The 22,853-nt window shown below is 52.2% G+C and overlaps 1 protein-coding gene across 2 annotated transcripts in view; it reads left to right on the forward strand.

Annotated features, from left to right (window-relative positions):
- Positions 1 to 22,853, forward strand: part of DOCK1 (dedicator of cytokinesis 1) — a 570,880-nt gene that overhangs the window by 94,855 nt on the left and 453,172 nt on the right. For both annotated transcript variants that reach the window (XM_055424405.2, XM_055424406.2), the window contains exons 13-18: positions 3,405 to 3,530; positions 8,293 to 8,417; positions 9,559 to 9,657; positions 10,567 to 10,639; positions 19,818 to 19,921; positions 21,077 to 21,260. In XM_055424405.2, coding sequence (XP_055280380.1) covers positions 3,405 to 3,530; positions 8,293 to 8,417; positions 9,559 to 9,657; positions 10,567 to 10,639; positions 19,818 to 19,921; positions 21,077 to 21,260 — 711 coding nt within the window. The remainder of the gene's footprint in view (positions 1 to 3,404; positions 3,531 to 8,292; positions 8,418 to 9,558; positions 9,658 to 10,566; positions 10,640 to 19,817; positions 19,922 to 21,076; positions 21,261 to 22,853) is intronic.

Below are 22,853 nucleotides of genomic sequence, written 5' to 3' on the forward strand. Positions count from 1 at the left end.
TTGATGATGATACTGAAGATGATGTGGATGCTGACGCTGATGGCGGTGACGGTCACAAAGATGATAGTGATGGGTACAGAGATGCCGATGGTGGCGATGCTGCTGACACTGATAATGGTGGTGGTGTAGGGTAATGGAATTTACGCGTCTGTGATGTCCATCCAGCCTGTGTGGCTTTCCTCACTGGTCATCTCTGTAAGCACTCCTGAGAACCAAGCTCCTGGGTGGGAGAACACTGGCTAGGATAACAGATACTGGGATACTGGGATTAAACGCTTGGAAAGAGCCCAGGGTTGATGGGCCTGGAAGCCACTGCTGTGTTTGTCTTCCTCAGACTTCTGCAGCCGTCTCCGCTATTCGGAACACTTGAGTGACTTCGACAGAGGATGAAATAGCTATCCCCTGCCTGTGATTTCACCGTGCTGCTTAGAGACGCACAGACATTGAACACAGCCCACCTCCCCCTGCACGCTGTCCTACTCGCTGCTGTTTCCTTACTCGTGTTGTGAGCTAAGCACAGCCACGTTGTTTTGCGGGGCTTCCCCACTCCATAACCCTGAGAAAGTGGTTCCGTTTTGCAGGCCACTTCCCCTTCAGGTTTGTAATTGAGGGGATTTCTCCTCCCTCGCTCGCCTGGCGTGCAGTCATCGTTTTTAATCCCACGCTGACAAGTTTCCCAGGGGCTGACCTTCTGTTGGCAGAGGCTATGAATCAATCACCTTGGGCTGGTGACAGTTGGCACTCACCTGGCCGGGAGGGCTGCTGGAAAACAAGTGTTTGCTGAGGCCCCGCCTCCAGCCGGAGGGGAAGTCACCTTCAGAGTCTCCCAGGCCTGAGACTAGTGGGACAATCCACTTGTTAGTCCTTGATTAGATGCAGGCTTGCCGTGAACTCAGTGGAGCTCAGGTGAACGGACCTGTTTCATTGTCTGGTTACCTTACATCACTCGATTTTTAAGAAACAATTATCTTGATTCTTTTCCCATTGTTCTGAGGGAGAGCGTGAATCAAGTCTGAAGAACGTTCTGCAGGAATTAGCTGCTCCTGTCCCTCTGCCGGACTTTCTTTTGGTTGAACCGCCCCTCCCCTCCCGGAAAACAACAAAACCAAAACCTCAGCCCAAAATGTTAATGAACCATGGCCTCTGTAGACAGAGCGATTTTCAGCTGACCCAGGACTCGTCTTCTCATCAATTACCAGCCCTCCCAATTTGCACTTTAATTGAAAACCACGGGGAGATCCAATTAAAGCTGTTTGATTGGAGTCACTCTGGGGCGGGGTCCCCAGGCTTCTGGCTCCTCTTGCAGTGTCATCAGAGTTTTGATCCACTCTTACTACAGGGTCACCTAGGAAAAGTGGAGACTGCTGGCAGGCCAGCCGGAACGTGCTTAAAAAGAGGACCCCAGCACCGTCTGTCAGTCTCCCTGTTACTGGGGCCAAAATCTGTGTCACAGAGATGGGCTGAGGCCAGGGTCCCCGATTCCTTGAACTTCTCGGGGAGGAGAGGAGCTTTCAGGTCATGGTAAGAGCTAAGTGACAAGGGCATTGACTGATTTCAAGCGGACCTGAGCCAAAATGACCTTGGGTCCTGTCACTAGCTCATGTTGGCCTTGAAACAGCCGTGAGGGAGTGACATTTTTCCGGGGCTCACTCTGAGGCCTGTTTCCCTGCTTTCCAGGGAGAGCTGGGCAGGGCCCAGGAAATGCAGCACAGAGCAAGCTGCAGGGTCTCGGGGGTTTTGCCCAGCGGGGCTCTGATTCCCATCAGTGCTGACCCCTCAAGTCACAGTCGAGCGCATGGAGCCGCGGAAGGGACTTGGAGAAACATGACCTGTCTCTTTTGTACTGGCCTCCAGGCTTTGGCCTAGTTTAGGTTTGCATCTGCATCTTTCCTTTTCACGTAGACAGCATCTCTTATATTTAGCCCAAGTTATTCTAAACCCTAGACCCAGAGGTCCGGGGATTTTACCTGGACATTGAATCCTCATGTACATCCAGCCATTTGCTCCTATTGTTCGAAATACGTGCATGAGTGCCTGCTAAGTTGCTTCACTTGTGTCCAACTCTGTGACCTCATGGACTATAGCCCGCCAGGCTCCTCTGTCCATGGGATTCTCCAGGCAAGAATACCTGAGTAGGTTGCTGTGCCCTTGTGCAGGGTGTCTTCCCAACCTAGGGATCGACCCCTGTTTGAAATACAGCATATGCTAGTTCCCTTTGTGTTTAGTTACTCTGATTAAGCAAAAGTCAACCTAAAATGCACTTTTCCTTTGAAAACTGGCCTCATTTCCTCCTCTGAGGAAGTGTTTTAAGCCTAGCATAAACAGGAAAAATTAATCTCTATGTTTAAATTATAACAAGTGATGTTACCTACTTACTGGTTTAATCAGTGAGTTGAGCAAGCTGGCACTGATGTTATCTTCTGATGGACAGGGGGCTGGGAAGGGGTGTACCGCAGAGCTGAGCAAGCAGGCCAGGCCCCCCAAGGGATCAAGGATGGGGAGACCCTGACCTGCCTCCTGGGAGTGACCCTTGCACACCTTCCAGGACGGCATGGAATGTCATTGAAAACAGCCGACAGAGCCACTGCTTTGTCTCCTGCCTTTGACTTTGTTAAGTGTCGGCTTTCTTCCCTTTTATTGTTTGATCGCTTCTCCAGGAATATTTTATACAAAAGGCGTCAGCTTTGCAGAGGGAGGGAGGGCGGGCGGGCAGGGCTCACAGGGTCACCGTGCCCTCTCCTGGGCATCCTCGCATCTTGTTTCGAGGGCTTGGAAGTCCCTGGTTCCCCCTTGGAGGAGGGGTTGGGTGCATGAATCTCCCCTTTGCTGCAACATTGTGAAACAGAGGGCGGGGCTGCCCTGACTGCCGCCATCTGACGTGCGGGTGGTCCACTGGTGGCCGGCAGCCCGGTGCACCACGGTTTCCGTGGTTTCCCTTCTTGAGAGCCCGAGAGGACTGGGTATTTCCGTGGGTTCATGAAGCTGCCTGTGTACCTCCCGAATCCTCCTCTGCTATCATCCTTCTTGGGAGAATGGGAAATGATAGCCTTCTCAATCCCCTCCCAGAAAAATGCTACCTTCTGGTTTATCTTCAACATAGTATTAACTCTAAAGAGTCATCAGGCCTAGGCGAGGGTAGCATGGAAGTGCTGTCATGTCCTTAGGGTGCGCCAATGTGGGATTCGTGTCCCAGGTGGTCAGATGCTGGTACCTCCCCCGTGCCAGGCTCCTTTTCCCTGGCTACTCTCCTTTTTCTGATCCACCTCTGCTTTCTCTTAAGGCATTGCCTGGTGAATTAAAAACTGCTCATTCATTGAAATGGATTTCGTGATGACTTCTAAAAACGTACAAGATATGAAGATGTATGAAATATAACATGACTCACGCATCTGTTGCCTTTCTAGGTTTGTGGGTCACGTTGAAATTACTTCCTGGAGATATCCATCAGATTAGAAAAGAGTTTCCTCATTTGGTGGACAGGACCACAGCGGTGGCTCGGAAGACGGGCTTCCCGGAGATCATCATGCCTGGTAAGAACGGATGAATCCTTTAGTCCTTCTGCACATGTGCTGGATGCAGCCACATTGGGAGTGTTTGTGTAGCTTGCCACAAAGGGAGACGTGTACCTGGGAACTCAGGCAAGCAGAGAGTGGAGGGTGTAAAGCCCAGCGTGGTGGTGGGTCATTCCTGCAGACAGGACTGCGGTCAGAGTGACAGCTAACGAGGGATCAGGCCCGGGGAGGAGGTCTCTCTCGGCTATATTAATCATAATCTGGGAGCACTCGTGTGGCACGACTCCTGGTGATGCAGTAACAGGGACAAGAGGACAGAATGAGCATCAGCCAAAGACCCAACCCTGAGACCTCCGGGTGGGTTCTGTCGCTGGCCGGGGAAAACGCCACCACGATTGCAAGCAAACCCGCTGCTGTTCCGTCCTCTGTTGTCGCCCCAGGCAAGATGCCTGCCAGTTGTTTTCTGCCTGCCTTGCCTGGCAGGGGAGGATGGGTGTTTGACATCCCACTTACCCTGGCTGAAAGCACGGAGAGTGTTTGGCCGGGTGATGCTTAGTGATGTGGTAGAAGGTGAGCAGGCAGGGGACCTTTCGGAGAGCCTGGGCAGAATTCATTTTTTGGCTCCAAGGAATGGATTGATGATGACAGTGGGGCAGGCCTGGTCTGTCCTGTGATCCCTAACAGTGTTTGAATTGTCCAGAACATGTTCACAATGAAGGGAGTACAGTTTGGGTAAATACACCCTAGTGTGTTCCAAGTTTTGAAAGTAGCCCTCTGGGTCGGTTACGGGTTACATGACTCTTTGCCAGAGTGGTCCACCACCTGAAACCGCACCCACTGGCCTCGGCTGTGCATGTGCAGGCCGGCGTCACCCCCTTGCAGTGTTCCTCACCTCTGCCCCTCCGTGGCCCTGGGCAAGCTACCCCATCTCTCTGAGCTGTGTTTCAGGCTCACATTACTGTTCAGGCATGAGAACAGTAATGATTCCTGCCTGGAGTTCTGGTTGGAGTTGGGGTGCTTTAGGGTTTAGGTATCAGAAAGCACGAGACCGAATCAAGCAGCCACGCCCCGGGGATACTTGCCGGTCGTGTGACTGAGGAAGAGAGACAGAGCCTGCTGCTGGGCCGGCCTGGCCCCCAGCCATGCTTCTCACTGTCCCCTTTGCAGCTTGACTTTATCCTCTGGGGACGGGTCTTGCCGGCACCCACCTTCCTCCCAAATCCCAGTGTCCTGAAGCAGATGACATGTGGGAGACTGATCATCATCTGACCCGCCTGCTCAGGTCCCCTGGGCACCCTGGACAGTGACAGGCCGGGGTGGGGACAGGTGCGTGTCGGCCACTGGGACTTCTGGGAGGGGGCAGCTCCTCCTGAAGACGAGGGCTGGATGAGGAAGACAGGAACGCAGTCTGGGTGGACATACGATCCCAAGGAGGAAGGAGGAGCAGAAGGGGCCAGCCAGCATGAGTGAACATACAGGCGGACATGCGGGTTCCATGCAGCCGACTGGGTGAACATACAGGTTCCATGAGGAAGCCTGTGATGTTTACACCTGGTTCCCACTCAGGGTGTGTGAGTTATCATGCCAGTACCGCCCCATCCAACCGTGGTTAAGCTTATTAAACTGGTAATGAGATCCCATATTAAGGTTAATCTGTGATATTTACAATATGACTTCAGTTTCCAAATAATATTCATATTAGTCATCAGATTTGATATCGTGAGATCTTGGGAAGCCTATGAATCTTTATCCCTGATAATCTGTGGGACACATTTTGGTTTGCAGATAATGCTGCCATCAATTACCTAGCTTGATCCTCAAAAGGATCCCGGAAGCCTCCACATGGGTGTTGAACTAATTCCCATTATGATTAAGCCACAGCCTCAAGTCACATGGCTAATGAACAGTGGAAATGAGGCCAAACCACCCTGTGGTAAGCACTTGCCTGCGGCCCCTGGTGCAGAGCTTTGCTGTAGGTTCACAGGGAAATGCTGGTCACTCAGGTGCTTCAGAGTTATCCCTTTGTTTATTATAGGGCATTTCAGGGACATGTTACCTCTGTTCCTCCAGGCAATTGTGGCTCATTGTCAACACTGTTAAATTGATAGGAAAAGACATCTAACGTCAGCTAGATGGAGTGTTAGCCAGTCTCACCTGTATAGGACGAAAGCGTGACACACAGCACGTTTAGAAACGATGGGGCATCTATTGCTTGTGGAATTTGGCTGCTCTATACACAGCTAACGAATGTGGACTTCTAGTGGACACATCATTTCCATGTGGGCTTGAGGCGCAAGTTTATACGTGAGGACAGCCTCACTGGCATCAGGAGCCCTGCGTGCACAAGGGTGCTTCAGAGTTACCGCCTTGTTTATTTTAAGGGCGTTTCCGGGGCATGTTCTTTGTACTTCCTCTCTCTCTCCAAGTGATTGGGAAACCTGGGAAACTTCTGGTTCACACTGGTTGTGTCTCCCTTGCGATTGACAGACTTAAAGAGTAAGTCTAAACCTCTAAGATGATGTCCTGATAGGTTTGTGGGAAACCTGTACAGCTGACCATTGTCCTGGCTTGTTTGGTGTGCTGAGTCAGCGCTTGGCGTTCCTGCAGTGAGCAAGCCCGGCTTGAGGGACTCACCCATGTTCTCTGGGGCTGAGGGATGCTGAGAAGCTGGGAGCATCTTATCCTTGGCAGGCACGTTCATTCAGATCCCTACGTTTAGCCTGGTAGAACCCGTGCCATCCAGTCACACGCGTGTTTATGGAGACGCGCGTCTCCTTTGCACAGTGGGAGAGCTGGTCATACCACCATTGTCCCTGCTTCTCCATCTTCTTGTGGCCCGCTGGAAATCCCGGGGTCCTTCTGAGGGATCCTGGTTGGGAGCACAGTTATCCCCTGAGCTAAGAAGGCGGCTGGAGGTGTGGATGGGCCCCTCGGGTCTGCTTCCAGCTCCTTCCTCCCCAGAATGAGAGCCTGGGAGGCATTTGCTAAGACCCTCTCGTGAGTGCCTATTAGGGATGCTGACCTCCGTATGGGATCTTACTTCTGGACTGGGGCCAGAATCTCTAGGCCAATCGGATGAGGAGGCTCTGAGGTTCAGCCACCCCGCTCCCCAGCACATGCCGCTCCTCTGGCTGCTGAAGCCCCGCTTGAAGCTGTTGTAGCCCTTTTTGATGACGGCTTTGGTGTTCTGATAGAATTCTCAGGCGGAAAGATTGTGCAGACCACCTGCCTGATCGGTAAGGTGGTTTAGTGGTAAGTGGCCCTGAAGGTTAATTGACTTGTCTGAGGTCACACAGCAAGGAAATCAACTCTGAATATTCATTGGAAGGACTGATGCTGAAGCTTCAATATTTTGGCCACCTGATGTGAAAAGCAGACTCACTGGAAAAGACCCTGATGCTGGAAAGACGGAGGGCAGAAGGAGAGGTTGACAGAGGATGGGATGGTTGGACGGCATCACCGACTTGATGGACATGAGTTTGGGTAGGCTCTGAGAATTAGTGATGGACAGGGAGGCCTTGCGTGCTGCAGTCCATGGGGTCGCAAAGCGTCACACACGCCTTGGCAACTGGACAACAGCAACCTGGACCTGCAGCCTTGCCTCCTCCCCCGGCTGTGTGCGCCATCCTTCTGAACGTCTTCGTGGTCCGTATCAGCGATCGCAGCCCTGCTTCCTTCCAGCAGCTGCTGTGGCAGTGGTAGCCACCCACAGGGATTATTACAATGATGACTTTTAAATGAAAGCTTAATTTAATAGTCGCATACATTAAAAGCCAGAATAGAGCCATCTAAAAAGCAGAAGAAAAACAAGAAACCAGCAGGATTTTTTTTTCCTTCTGGGATCCTTGTTCTTTGCCCAGAGCAGGTTGTTTGCCGCTCTTGACACAACCCTTGCTTGTGTCCCCCGGGGGAGGGAAGATGTGTCAGACATGGGAGGCAGCCAGACAGACGGCAGAGCAGCCTTCGGAGGGCAGCGGTGCTCCCTTTAAATCATGCTGCTAATGAAGCTTGCAGAGTTTTCCCAGTCAGACCCTTAGCAGGGGCTTCGTGTGTTCTCAGCTGGAGGAAGCGTCTTGAGCTCATTTGTTGCGTGTGTGCGGTTGTATTTTTTTTTTTTTTTGCACGATTTAAGGTCCATCTCACTTTCAAATGTCTGAGTCTTTTCTTCTGCTCCCTGTGGTCTCATTCAGGATTCAGACAGCTGCCTGCCAGGAGGAAAGACGATCCTTTGTAGAGAGTTTCTTGACCCATCCCTAGTCCCTGATCCTGGGTGTCAACTCAGGACATTGGCCTGTGGTTCAAATGCTGCTTTTTGTTCACCTCCTCAGTGGAATGGAGAGGAGGCCAGTATTGCTGGCAATCCCCGGGGTGCTGACTGCTGAGACGCAGATGATGGGGGCTGTGATGTGCATTGCAGCGGGCCGTGGATGCTGAGGGTCAGGGTGAGGGCAGGGTCAGTGCAGACCCACTGACCATACCCAAGCCGCTCTGGGCACAGGCTGCCCACGGAGTGTAGGAGCCTGCTGCCCACGAGAAGCCCCAAGCAGATAATTGGAGGCTGAGACATTTTCCTCTTTCTTGCAAGTCTTACAGTGATGATGCAAATTGCCTTTGTCATGCTATTAAATGTGGAGACTGTTTTGTAGAAAATACTTCATAATCACCTAATAAAGTATTTATGATACACTGCTCAGAGAGACGGTGAGTTAGTTTGGCAAAATTCACGGTCACACAATGAATAATGGATTGGTTTCAAAGGTGTAATTTCCACCCCCTCCAGGTGATGTTCGAAACGATATCTATGTAACATTAGTTCAAGGAGATTTTGATAAAGGAAGCAAGACGACAGCTAAGAATGTCGAAGTTACGGTGTCTGTTTATGATGAAGATGGAAAACGGCTGGAGGTACTTGTTGCAAAGCTGAACCTGTGGTGTTGGAGTCTTACCTCCCTTATGTGTGCCTTGCCTCTGCTTCAGAATGTGAAAAGCCAGTCTTGTTTCTCGGGAAGAAAGTTTGCCTTTTCTTCCTTTTCCCTTACCCAAAAGGGCTGGTTTCCCCTGGGTCCCGCAACTGGATGGTCTCTGGATGTCCCTGGGGTCCTGACCACCTTTGCCAAATCCCTCCTGGGCCCCTGCTTGCCAGCATAAACCCAAGTCTTGGAGGGTGAGCGGTCACACTAGATATTCAGATACTGTTGTTAGCGTCTTTTGAGACTGGAGGAAACTGAGGCCCAGAGAAATCAATCAACTTGACTGAGGTTAGAGAGCCCGTGGGAGGTGGAACTTGGGCTGGAATTGGGGCCTTTGACCTTGTGCTCTCCTGGGTGGTGGTCACGGAGACCTCCTCCTGTGTGGTCGCGGCACCCTGCAGTTGTCCTGGGAGGGACTTGGAGACCTCCTTTGAGGACTGGAGGCTGAGCCCAAGCAGGAGTCCCTGCCAACTACCTCTCTGGACCATGACTGCATTCTGGGCTTCCTGGGGCCCACGTGGCCCAGAGCAGTGACTTGAAGGTACCCCTGGGGCTCGGCTTTGCCTGGAGGGAGGTTCATCCTTTCTGTCTGGCTGATATCAAGTGGCCCTGCCCTGCCATCTCTCTGGAAATAGGCCGTGCTGCCCCTGGGCTGTACTGGTGTCTCCTTAGAGTCGAATGGTCAGTGTCTGTGGCTGCGGGAAGGGGATGGAGAAAGGTGAGCTCCTCCTTGATCTGTAGTGCTTTTCCCCAGCCACCAGGAGACAGGCGGTTTCCTACAGGTCAGGGTGAACGTTACTAGGGGTGCGGAGGGTGGAAGACAGTAGCATCTCCAGACCATGTGGCCATCAAGATCTTAGATGTCTGCAGGCAAGGTTTTCTGCTGGCCGCTGGCCCCAGCCCGACCTGTCCTTCCGTCACTGGAGGGGGGGCTTTTTCTGTGGGCCCCGGGATTGTTGGCATTCCCGGGGCACCGTTGCTCCTTCTCCCGGCTCATCTAACAGGTGGGAGGAGGAGATGGATGCGGTGTCAGGCACTACGAGGGCTGATGCAAACTCTTTATGCTTCTTTTAAAGCATGTGATTTTCCCGGGCGCTGGTGATGAAGCGATTTCAGAGTACAAGTCGGTGATTTACTACCAAGTGAAACAGCCGCGCTGGTTTGAGACGGTTAAGGTATCATCTCCATGGCCCTGTTCTCCCTTGGGGTGGGTTATGAGATGCTCATTTGTACCCCGAGGACGTCGCCCCCTCACACCTCCCCCCCCAGGGCTGCCTGCCAGTGGGTACCCTCCGCCAGCCCTGGGGCGCTTTCAACAAAGTCGTTCAAGAAGGTTGCTAAGGAACCTCAGTGGTGTTTCTTGGAATTTACATTTACTCTCATCTCCTTTTGGATGTAAAAGCAAGACTTTCCTGGAGACAAATGACAGTCCTTTACAGACCACTATTGTCTGTCTCTTCTCGGGTCTGTTTTATGTAAGGCGTGCTGTCCTTACAGCAAATGGAAAAAAAATAGAGGTGATAGTACATGGAAGACATCACTGGGGAGATGGGTCCTGTTCCCTCAGCTGTGGTGCTCCGAGATTCCTAGAGCACCCCTGCCCAGCCCACCGTGTTAGCCCACACTCCACGGGCTCGGGTACTGGGACACCAGGCCAGTAGTTGGCTCTGGAATGCAAACGTCAGCTATGAGATTACAGACACTCTTGGCTTAAAGGCAGCATGTATTGGGTCTTTTTCCTTTTACTCTAAGTCATGAAAGAACAGCCTTCTTGCTGCAGCCAAGGGCAGGTCTCCACAGTTATGAGGGAACATAGGTATCTGCAAATCGGGGCTAAAAACATAAATGGCAACTTTAAAAAATAGATGCTTCACTGTGAGGATCAGCACGTTAAAAAAAAAAATTTAGCTGCCTCTTCCAGTCCACGTGGCATCCTGGACAGCATTATCTGGGGTAAATTTTCCCAAAGGGCATTTGCCTTTGGGAAGATCACACCCTGTGGGGCAGAAGCGTGTGGAGTGTTCCAGGCTGTCTCAGTGGGGAAGGTGCCGTAACGGTGCTGACTTTCCCTGTTTACCCCGCAGGTGGCCATCCCCATCGAGGATGTGAACCGCAGTCACCTCCGCTTTACCTTCCGACACAGGTCGTCCCAGGACTGTGAGTAGCCACATGCTTCCTTAGCCCGTGTGTATTGTGCATTTATTCTGGATTGTTCTAGACAGTGGTTACCGTAACACAGGGAGGTCTTGACACTCCAGCTCCATGTCCAGGTGAACCCAGTCCTGTGAAGTGCTGTCCACTCTGGTTGAGCCACTCTCTGGAGATCTTCATTTTCTTCTCGAATTTGTCCAGTGAGGTGCCCTTCCTTCCTACTCTACCCTTGGGTTTCATCTTTCCCATTTGTTTTGTGATCCTGTCCCATCTGTCAGAAAATCACTGAGCTGTAACAGACAGATTTCACAAATTGCTTTTAATGCTTTTGTGCTGGTGTTGAAAACCTTGAGCCCTCTCTGGCTTTGCTGGCGGCCACTGGTGTCTGGAACTCAGGCTGACCTTTTCTCACCGGTGTTGGTATAGCCTTGGACGTGATGCCAAGACTTTTGGGAGGAAAGAACGGCTGTTCACATCACTCACCTTCCAGAAGGATTTAGCATCGAGGATGAAGTTTGTCTCATTGCCTGTGTGGAATTAATTGTCTGCTAAGGATGTAGCCCTCTGTTAGCCGCCAACACAAAGCCACACGGGGAAGACGCACTGCTGCCCTGTGTGGGCTGTATCCATCCGGCCGTCGGCTAAGATTTGGGAACGCAAGTGATGCTACAGTTGTATATGTAGTGGCATCACGGGAAGGGTAGCCTCGGTGGGTGTGTTTATCACCCATGACCCTGTGGGGACCAGAGCCACAGGGGTGGGGGGTCCTCACCCCTGACTCTGTGAGTGTTTCTAAATATCTCAGCCTGAGGGGGAAATGCCTGGGGGGGTTGATGACCCGGTGAAGTGGAAGCTGCCCTCCACTTGGCACAGAATCAGTTCAGTTCAATTCAGTCGCTCAGTCATGTCCGACTCTTTGCGACCCTATGGACTATAGCATGCCAGGCTTCCCTGTCCATCACCGACTCCAGCAGTTTACTCAAACTCATGTCCATCGAGTTGGTGATGCTATCCAACCATCTCATCCTCTGTCACCCTCTTCTCCTCCTGCCTTCTATCTTTCCCAGCATCAGGGTCTTTTCCAATGAGTCAGTTCTTCGCATCAGGTGGCCAAAGTATTGGAGCTTCAGCTTCAGCATCAGTCCTTCCAGTGAACATTCAGGACTGATTTCCTTTAGGATGGACTGATTTCCTTTAGGATGGACTGATTTGATCTCCTTGCAGTCCAAGGGACTCTTAAGAGTCTGCTCCAATACCGCAGTTCAAAAGCATCAGTTCTTCTGTGCTCAGCTTTCTTTATAGTTCAACTCTCACATCCATACATGACCAATGGGAGGTCGGCCTCAGAAGGTGCACATCTGCCCGTATCCACAGAAAACATCAGCTGATGCATGTGGAATTGTTAGCAAGTTGCAGAATGGCATTTGACCGTTCACATACCAGCACCAAACTTTCCCAGCAACTTTATCAGCTTTCTTTATACTCCAACTGTAAAGCTCAGCTTTCTTTATAGTCCAACTACCACCACAGCCTTGACTAGAGGGACCTCAGCCAAGTCTTGGAGGCTGTGGTGGGCTCTGCACCCTGCACAGTGGAAGTCGTGGTGGCGGGGGGCAGGGGCTGCTCGGGAGGTGAGGGTGGGGAGCCCCGCTGCAGGGCAGGCAGAGTTCTGGAATGCACAGAGGACTTCTCGCAGAAGCACGCTCCCCCTTTAGAACACCATCATTCCCCCTAATTAATAGATTAGACCAGGGCAGAGGGATCTCTTCGGTAGCATTTTAATTTCCCAAATCCTTGTTTTCCTTGTCAGTTTTACATACTCATTACAGACATGATGCTATCATGATACATTTGCATAATTAATGAAGTCTCCCCGGCCCCAGCTGGCGGGGTTGGGGGAACGTGTGGGGCATAGCAATTGTGCTGATGGTGAAGTCGGTGGGCCACCCTAGCAATGGGGGCCACGGGAGGCCTCGACTGCTGCCTTGTCTGCGGACACTCTGGGGCAGAAATGGGGTGAGCTGAGGCCACACTGCACCCCCCCTACTGTCCCCAGCAAAACGTGTTGCTTTACCCCTTCTGGAAGCAGGTGACAGGGTTTCTCACACAGGGATCCGTCCTTGGGATTGCTGGGAAAGTTTGGTGCTGGTATGTGAGCGGTCTAACGCCATTCTGCAACGTGTTAGCAACTCCAGATGCATCAGCTGATGTTTTCTCTGGATGTGGGCAGATGTGTGCCTTCTGAGGCCGACCTCCCAGGAGTTTCCCTTCTTTGTAGGGGGGCTGGCTGGGTGGGCAGCCCTGCCCGACCTCTGCGGCCTGAGGTCTTCTCCTGTGGCTCCTGACGTGTCAATGTGTTGTCTGCTTCGTCACGGCCGCTGATGGCTCCTGACGTGTCAATGTGTTGTCTGCTTCGTCACGGCTGCTGATGGCTCCTGACGTGTCAATGTGTTGTCTGCTTCGTCACGGCTGCTGATGGCTCCTGACGTGTCAATGTGTTGTCTGCTTCGTCACGGCTGCTGATGGCTCCTGACGTGTCAATGTGTTGTCTGCTTCGTCACGGCCGCTGATGGCTCCTGACGTGTCAATGTGTTGTCTGCTTCGTCACGGCCGCTGATGGCTCCTGACGTGTCAATGTGTTGTCTGCTTCGTCACGGCTGCTGATGGCTCCTGACGTGTAAATGTGTTGTCTGCTTCGTCACGGCCGCTGATGGCTCCTGACGTGTAAATGTGTTGTCTGCTTCGTCACGGCCGCTGATGGCTGCTGACGCGTATATATGTTGTCTGCTTCGTCACGGCCGCTGATGGCTCCTGACGCGTAAATGTGTTGTCTGCTTCGTCACGGCCGCTGATGGCTCCTGATGCAGAAATGTGTTGTCTGCTTCGTCACGGCCGCTGATGGCTGCTGACGCGTAAATGTGTTGTCTGCTTCGTCACGGCCGCTGATGGCTCCTGACGCGGAAATCTGTTGTCTGCTTCGTCACGGCCGCTGATGGCTCCTGACGCGTAAATGTGTTGTCTGCTTCGTCACGGCTGCTGATGGCTCCTGACGCGTAAATGTGTTGTCTGCTTCGTCACGGCCGCTGATGGCTCCTGACGCGGAAATGTGTTGTCTGCTTCGTCACGGCCGCTGATGGCTCCTGACGTGTAAATGTGTTGTCTGCTTCGTCACGGCCGCTGATGGCTGCTGACGCGTAAATGTGTTGTCTGCTTCGTCACGGCCGCTGATGGCTCCTGACGCGGAAATCTGTTGTCTGCTTCGTCACGGCCGCTGATGGCTCCTGACGTGTCAATGTGTTGTCTGCTTCGTCACGGCCGCTGATGGCTCCTGACACGTAAATGTGTTGTCTAATTCGTCACGGCCGCTGATGGCTCCTGACGCGTCAATGTGTTGTCTGCTTCGTCACGGCCGCTGATGGCTCCTGACGCGGAAATGTGTTGTCTGCTTCGTCACGGCCGCTGATGGCTCCTGACGTGTCAATGTGTTGTCTGCTTCGTCACGGCCGCTGATGGCTCCTGACGAGGAAATGTGTTGTCTGCTTCATCACGGCCGCTGATGGCTCCTGACGCGGAAATGTGTTGTCTGCTTCGTCACGGCCGCTGATGGCTCCTGACGCGTCAATGTGTTGTCTGCTTCGTCACGGCTGCTGATGGCTCCTGACGCGTCAATGTGTTGTCTGCTTCGTCACGGCTGCTGATGGCTCCTGACGCGGAAATGTGTTGTCTGCTTCGTCACGGCCGCTGATGGCTCCTGACGTGTCAATGTGTTGTCTGCTTCGTCACGGCCGCTGATGGCTCCTGACGTGTCAATGTGTTGTCTGCTTCGTCACGGCCGCTGATGGCTCCTGACGCGTCAATGTGTTGTCTGCTTCGTCACGGCCGCTGATGGCTCCTGACGCGTCAATGTGTTGTCTGCTTCGTCACGGCCGCTGACGGCTCCTGACGTGTCAATGTGTTGTCTGCTTCGTCACGGCCGCTGATGGCTCCTGACGTGTCAATGTGTTGTCTGCTTCGTCACGGCCGCTGATGGCTCCTGACGTGTCAATGTGTTGTCTGCTTCGTCACGGCCGCTGATGGCTCCTGACGTGTCAATGTGTTGTCTGCTTCGTCACGGCCGCTGATGGCTCCTGACGCGGAAATGTGTTGTCTGCTTCGTCACGGCCGCTGATGGCTCCTGACGTGTCAATGTGTTGTCTGCTTCGTCACGGCCGCTGACGGCTCCTGACGCGGAAATGTGTTGTCTGCTTCGTCACGGCCGCTGACGGCTCCTGACGCGGAAATGTGTTGTCTGCTTCGTCACGGCCGCTGATGGCTCCTGACGCGTAAATGTGTTGTCTGCTTCGTCACGGCCGCTGATGGCTGCTTACGTGTCAATGTGTTGTCTGCTTCGTCACGGCCGCTGACGGCTCCTGACGTGTCAATGTGTTGTCTGCTTCGTCACGGCCGCTGATGGCTCCTGACGTGTCAATGTGTTGTCTGCTTCGTCACGGCCGCTGATGGCTCCTGACGCGTAAATGTGTTGTCTGCTTCGTCACGGCCGCTGATGGCTGCTTACGTGTCAATGTGTTGTCTGCTTCGTCACGGCCGCTGACGGCTCCTGACGTGTCAATGTGTTGTCTGCTTCGTCACGGCCGCTGACGGCTCCTGACGTGTCAATGTGTTGTCTGCTTCGTCACGGCCGCTGATGGCTCCTGACGCGTCAATGTGTTGTCAGCTTCATCACGGCCGCTGATGGCTCCTGACGCGGAAATGTGTTGTCTGCTTCGTCACGGCCGCTGATGGCTCCTGACGTGTAAATGTGTTGTCTGCTTCGTCACGGCTGCTGATGGCTCCTGACGTGTAAATGTGTTGTCTGCTTTGTCACGGCCGCTGACGGCTCCTGACGCGGAAATGTGTTGTCTGCTTCGTCACGGCCGCTGACGGCTCCTGACGCGGAAATGTGTTGTCTGCTTTGTCACGGCCGCTGATGGCTCCTGACGCGTAAATGTGTTGTCTGCTTCGTCACGGCCGCTGATGGCTGCTTACGTGTCAATGTGTTGTCTGCTTCGTCACGGCCGCTGATGGCTCCTGACGCGTAAATGTGTTGTCTGCTTCGTCACGGCCGCTGATGGCTGCTTACGTGTCAATGTGTTGTCTGCTTCGTCACGGCCGCTGATGGCTCCTGACGTGTCAATGTGTTGTCTGCTTCGTCACGGCCGCTGATGGCTCCTGACCCGGAAATGTGTTGTCTGCTTCGTCACGGCCGCTAATGGCTCCTGACGCGTAAACGTGTTGTCTGCTTCGTCACGGCCGCTGATGGCTGCTTACGTGTCAATGTGTTGTCTGCTTCGTCACGGCCGCTGATGGCTCCTGACGCGTAAATGTGTTGTCTGCTTCATCACGGCCGCTGATGGCTCCTGACGTGTCAATGTGTTGTCTGCTTCGTCACGGCTGCTGATGGCTCCTGACGCGTAAATGTGTTGTCTGCTTCGTCACGGCCGCTGATGGCTGCTTACGTGTCAATGTGTTGTCTGCTTCGTCACGGCCGCTGATGGCTCCTGACGTGTCAATGTGTTGTCTGCTTCGTCACGGCCGCTGATGGCTCCTGACGCGTAAATGTGTTGTCTGCTTCGTCCCGGCCGCTGATGGCTGCTTACGTGTCAATGTGTTGTCTGCTTCGTCACGGCCGCTGACGGCTCCTGACGTGTCAGTGTGTTGTCTGCTTCGTCACGGCCGCTGATGGCTCCTGACGTGTCAATGTGTTGTCTGCTTCGTCACGGCCGCTGATGACTCCTGACGTTGAAATGTGTTGTCTGCTTCGTCACGGCTGCTGACGGCTCCTGACGCATCACTGTGTTGTCTGCTTCTTCACGGCTGCTGATGGCTCATGACGTTTCAATGTGTTGTCTGCTTCGTCACGGCTGCTGATGGCTCCTGACGTGGAAATGTGTAGTCTGCTTCGTCACGGCTGCTGATGGCTCCTGACGCGTCACTGTGTTGTCTGCTTCGTCACGGCCGCTGATGGCTCCTGACGTGTCAATGTGTTGTCTGCTTCGTCACGGCCGCTGATGGCTCCTGACGCGTAAATGTGTTGTCTGCTTCGTCACGGCCGCTGATGGCTGCTTACGTGTCAATGTGTTGTCTGCTTCGTCACGGCCGCTGACGGCTCCTGACGTGTCAGTGTGTTGTCTGCTTCGTCACGGCCGCTGATGGCTCCTGACGTGTCAATGTGTTGTCTGCTTCGTCACGGCCGCTGATGGCTCCTGACGTGGAAATGTGTTGTCTGCTTCGTCACGGCTGCTGACGGCTCCTGACGCGTCACTGTGTTGTCTGCTTCGTCACGGCTGCTGATGGCTCCTGACGCGGAAATGTGTTGTCTGCTTCGTCACGGCTGCTGATGGCTGCTGACGCGTCACTGTGTTGTCTGCTTCGTCACGGCCGCTGATGGCTCCTGACGTGGAAATGTGTTGTCTGCTTCGTCACGGGTGCCGATGCACATGCGATGTGTGCAGCCCGTTCCTCGTGTAAGAGGCAGAGCATTAATAGTTTAAAGGTGTGCTTTTAAATTCTGTCCTCATTAAAGTAGGGCTGGGGGAGTTGTCTGCTGGCAGGTGTGGTCACGTGTCTTGAACCACGGCTGGTTTCACAGAGACGTGCTTTAATGTTCTTCATGTCTGCCCAAACTTAAACCCTGATGGCTCAGAGGGAGAAGAGTCCACCTGCCATGCCGGGGGCCTGAGTTTGATCCCTGAGTTGGGAAGATCCCCTGGAGGAGGGCTTGGCAACCCACTCCAGTATTCTTGCCTGGAGAATCCCATGGACAGAGGAGCCTGGTGGGCTATAGTCCATGGGGTCGCAAAGAGACACAGCTGAGTGACTCAGCACAGCACACACTTGGAAGGATCTCTTCTTTCTCTCTTGAACACTGAGAAGTCTTATGTTTTCAAGAACACTTTCACAAAGTTATTTTTTGATTCCTAGGGTACATATATTTTGCTTTTATCTGTCCTTTTATCTTTGGTTAGTCAATCAGCACATCTAATTAGCTCACATTTATTGAGCACCTATGGGTGTTCATTGGACGGACTGATGCTAAAGCTGAAACTGCAATACTTTGGCCACCTCATGCGACGAGTTGACTCACTGGAAAAGACTCTGATGCTGGGAAAGGTTGGCGGCGGGAGGAGAAGGGGACGACTGAGAATGAGATTGCTGGATAGCATCACCGACTCTATGGACATGGGTTGGGTGGACTCCAGGAGTTGGTGATGGACAGGGAGGCCTGGCGTGCTGTGATTCATGGGGTCGCAATGAGTTGGACACGACTGAGCGACCGAACTGAACTGAACTGATTGTATTCCAGGAATGCAGAGATCAATGAGATATAGTATCCCATGCAGTGATGTCCTGGAGTAAGTATTTTGAGCCTCTGACTCAGGGTGGGCAGACGTATTGCTCTTGGATCTCTGTTGTTTCATCTCTAAAAACAGAATCTGGGGTCTATCATTTTAAAGGTATTTTCTAGCCTTGAACTCAGTGGTTCCATGTGTGTTCAGCTTGCATCTCTGAAAATTCGTCACAAATCCATTTCTTCAGCCCAGAGTCCTCATCCGTGTCTACCTGATCGGGGACCTGCACACCCTGGATCCCACACCCCCCTCTGCTCACCAGCCTCACTGGCTGTCAGTCCCCAAGCACACCAGGCCGCTCCTATTTCGGGCCTCTGTATTTGGCCATCTCTCTTCCTGGAGGGTTTACATCTTGCGTCATATGCAGTCTATCTTCTCAGACAGACCTTTCTCACCATCCAGCTGTGTCGTCCCTATTCCCATCATAACGCTTTAAGAAGCTCCCGACTTTTGTTTTCTTTGTTATCTGAAAGAATTCGTTTGTTGGCGTCTCCCCAACTAGAACAAATGTTTATTGAGTATCTGATATATAGCAGGCACTACGCTACACACTGCGGAAATAGCAGAGAAAAAATACACCACGTTTCTTTCATGGGAAAACCCAGTGGGTGAAGCAAATGATAAATTTTCACACATACGCATACACACACTCAGTGCATGCACACACGTGCGCACACACACATACACACACATAGTACAGGCGTGGTAATCTGGTAGTGATAGGGATTTGTCTTCATCTGCTGGGCAGTCACAGCAAAATACTATAGGCTGGGTGACTTAACAGTGGAGATTTCGCATAGTTCTGCAGGCTGCAAGTCTGAGCTCAGGGTACCAGTGTGGTCGGGTCTGGTGAGAACCCTCTTCCAGGTTGCAGACCTTCTCGCTGTGAGCTCACATGGAGGAGGATGGAGCTGGTGTCTGTTCTGTTTCTTATAAGGGCCCCCATTCTATCGGGTCAGAGCCTCACCCTTATGACCATTCAACCTTAAGACCCTCCTTTTAGGCCTTTTCTCCAGTACAACTATGCGGGGATTAGGCTTCAGCCTAACAATTTTGTTGAACAACACGAAACCTAACAGCTCAGCTCCTGGCCATTGTGAAGACCGATCAGTGGAGTGCCGGGTATGACAAGGGTCTGCATTTGCTCTTCTGGGCAGGCTGGTCACTTCCAAGCAGGTGACTCCTTGGTGGAAACTTAATGAAACGAAGAACTGAGTCTCCCACGCTGATTTGGGGGAAGAACTTCCTCGCCAAAGCGAATGAAATTTCCTGTTCAGGTGTTTAGTCCACCTGTGGCTCACATTAGTGGAGGGCCCAAGGTGGGCATCTCTGTTTTGATTTTCCGTGTTGGCCATCTGTTTTCTCGGGGAAGGCTTTGCCCCTTATAGTGGCCACTTGTGGTGGCCTGTGTTTTCTGCCCTGTTTATCTGTGAATCCCTAGGCTGCAAATACCGCCTTCACTGTTAGCTGTTTCCGGTTACTCTTGGCTTTCAGTATTGCAGACTTCCCTCCATGTTCCCCTTCAAAAGCATCCTCCTACTCTTGGTCCTTGACTCCAGATTCTGTCTTGAACGTCCACGAGGAAACTCTGACGTTGCTCTGAGTTTGCAGGTTAGTTTGAGCCCAAGGAACCTTTGTGATATGTGAACGTCGTCTCCATCTCTGTGTGTTTGTGTTCGCTTTCACATCTGTCAGAACAGTTTTGTCATTTTTTCAGAAAGGCAGCTCTTGTGGCATTTTATGGTGTTATTTTTGTCGTGACGGCTGTTGAAAATGCTTATTGATCTCTGTTGCAGCTAAGGACAAATCTGAGAAAATATTCGCCCTCGCTTTTGTGAAGCTCATGCGCTACGATGGGACCACCCTCCGGGACGGGGAGCACGATCTCATCGTCTACAAGGTGCGTCTTTTTCCTGTTGGTGTGGTGCTGTTGAAGTTGACTGCTTCAGGCCTCTTTGGGCTTCCTGGCCTGAGTGGACATCTCCCATCTTTGTGGCAACAATGCTCTCTAGCAACTTTCAATTCTGAGAATGAACATTTCAGATGATCAGGTTTTTAGCTGTTCCTAAGGGGAGATGTTTGTTTGTTTTAGTCGCTAAGTCGTGTCTGACTCTTAGCAATACCATGGATGCCAGGCTCCTCTGTCCATGAGATTCTCCAGTCAAAAATACTGCAGTGGGTTGCCATTTCCTTCTCCAGTGGATCTTCCTGACCCAGGGATTGAACCTCCATCTCTTCCATCTCGTGCATTGGCAGACATGTTCTTTACCACTCGAGCCACCTGGGAAGCCCATAATAACACATTAGATTCTGTTTAAAAAAATGCTCTGTGAGTGTGAATTCATAGAGGAACAAGGGAAATATTAAAAATATTAAATATTAAGCAGTTTAGCACAGGATCTCAGTTCAATATTATGGCTGTTTTTTCCTATTGTTATTATTATTTTTTGACTGTACAGAATGTGGGATCTTATTTCTCTGACCAGAGATCAAACCCATGTCTCCTGCAGTGGAAGCGAGTTGTCTTAACCACTGGATCACTGGGGAAGTCCCCTGCTCAATATTATGTAGCAGATTAGTTGGGAAAATAGTTTATCCAAGAATAGACACATGTAGATGTATAACTGTCGGCTTCCCTGGTGGCTCAGTGGTAAAGAATCTACTTGCAATGCAGGAGATGCAGGTTCAATCCCTGGGTTGGGAAGATCCCCTAGAGAAGAAAATGACATCCCACTCCAGTATTCTTGCTTGGAAAATCCCATGGACAGAGGAGCCTGGTGAGGTACAGTCTGTGAGGTCGCAAACGAGTCGGACACAGCTTAGCAACTAAACAACAACAATACGTGTAACTGGATCACTTTATCGTGTACCTGTAAGCAAGCCCAACAGTGTCAGCTGTCCTCCAAAATAAAGCATTAAAAATAAAATAAACTGTTCAGGAGAGAATAGAAAACAAATGTCATGAGGGTTCAAAGGATTAAGGATCACAAAGGGGTAGAAAAAATGGTGGGGTACTATGAGTCACGTGTGACCTGTTGCGGCATTAAACCTGCAGGCGGAAGCGAAGAAGCTGGAGGATGCAGGCACGTACCTGAGCCTGCCCTCCACCAAGGCCGAGCTGGAGGAGAAGGGCCACTCGGCCACGGGCAAGAGCATGCAGAGCCTCGGGAGCTGCACCATCAGCAAGGACTCCTTCCAGATCTCCACGCTCGTGTGCTCCACCAAGCTGACCCAGAATGGTGGGTGTGGGGCGTGGAAACCCGGACGCCTCTCTGCACGGTTTCCCCTTCTGCCCCTTCTTTCTCGTGGTCCCTGCCGGGTGCAGGAGGCTTCCCCCGTTACCTGACTCCTACCTGTGAGCCCTTCAAGCCCTCCCTCTGTGATGGCTCCATCAAGCTGACCCAGAACGGTGGGTGTGGGGCGTGGAAACCCGCACGCCTCTCCGCACGTTTTCTCCTTCTGCCTCCTCATTCTCGTGCTCCCTGCTGGGTGCAGGAGGCTTCCCCAGGTGCCTGACTCCTACCCATGAGCCCTTCATCGCTCTGTGATGGCCTGTGGGGATGCTGATGACTGGGGAAAGGGCTGATGACGGCCCTTCTGCTTTGAAACGCATATTCTGCTTTTACCCTCAGGATGAACCTTAAAGTGATGGATTTAATTTTTCTTAAAAAATTATCCATCTACATATCTAGATATCTATTTGTTTGGCTGTCCCGGATCTTAGTTGCCACATGTGGGATCTAGTTCCCTGACCAGGAATTGAACCCAGGTCCCCTGAATTGGGAGTGCCAAGTCTCAGCCACTGAACCATCGGGGACGTCCCTGAATATACTTTTGAAAAAGAATTTTGGCCAAGGGAAGGTAATGGCATCAAGGAAAGTCTGCGTAATGGGAGTCAGACTAGTGATCCAGGCTTGAACCCTGGGAGTGACCTTGAACTCGGGTCCCCAAGCTCCTGTTTCTCTTCTGTGTCCTTATATCGCCTGTCGCCTGGGGCTCTCTGAGGGCTATGGGAGGTGTAGGGTGTGAGACTCCACCCTCTTGGGCCTTCCGCTCTCCTCTTTGCTCATTGAAATAATTACCAGTTTCCTTTACTTTTAAAAGCTGCTGTTGATGACATTTCTAGTCCCCCCCCACCCCATGGGGAGATAAGGCGCCCCTTGCTGACGCACTCACACCAAAGCACGGTCTTAAAGCAGCATCAGATGGAGCCTGGCATCCCCGCTCTGGAGGCGAGGCTCCTTGGCCTTGTCTCCGCTGCTTGCAGCCTCCCTGTAGTGTGGCCGCCCGGCCAGGGGCCACTTCTGATTCAGAGTACACCATCTGATCGAGGCAGAGACCCCTCTGCACAGACCCTACACGGAAAAATCCAGCTTCCCGAATGTGACCGTCTCACAGCTGTGCAGAGTAGCCTCATGCTCTCTTGAAAGTCAGCTTGAAAATCCAAATTTTCCCTCTTAGCCACCCGATATGGATTTTGATTATTAATGTCTGTTGCTGTCATGAATTGTGTCCCGGGGATTGTCCTTAAAGCTGGGACCCAAGGGACAGTCATCGTTTGGACTTTAACAGGATAATCAGCAGCCAAAAGTAGCCCCATCTTCTGGAAGCCCCTCCCTGGTAGCGGAGGGTGCGCTGGCGTGGGGTATGTGGGCCCCGTTCAGACTTTCCCCGCCTGCTGTCTCCGCCTGGTTGTGCTGGGCTCTGCAAGCTATGTCTCACCGTTTGTCTCATGAGTACATTGGGACCGGCTGGGAGGCGGGGGCGGGGTGGATGTGTGGCAGAGAGTAGTGTGTCACTCAGATGCTTGAAGGCCACTTGGATACATCTTT

Source organism: Moschus berezovskii, chromosome 12 (assembly GCF_049115385.1).
Source record: "Moschus berezovskii isolate FMDL1 chromosome 12, NW_MosBer_1.0, whole genome shotgun sequence".
Lineage (NCBI taxonomy): Eukaryota > Metazoa > Chordata > Mammalia > Artiodactyla > Moschidae > Moschus > Moschus berezovskii.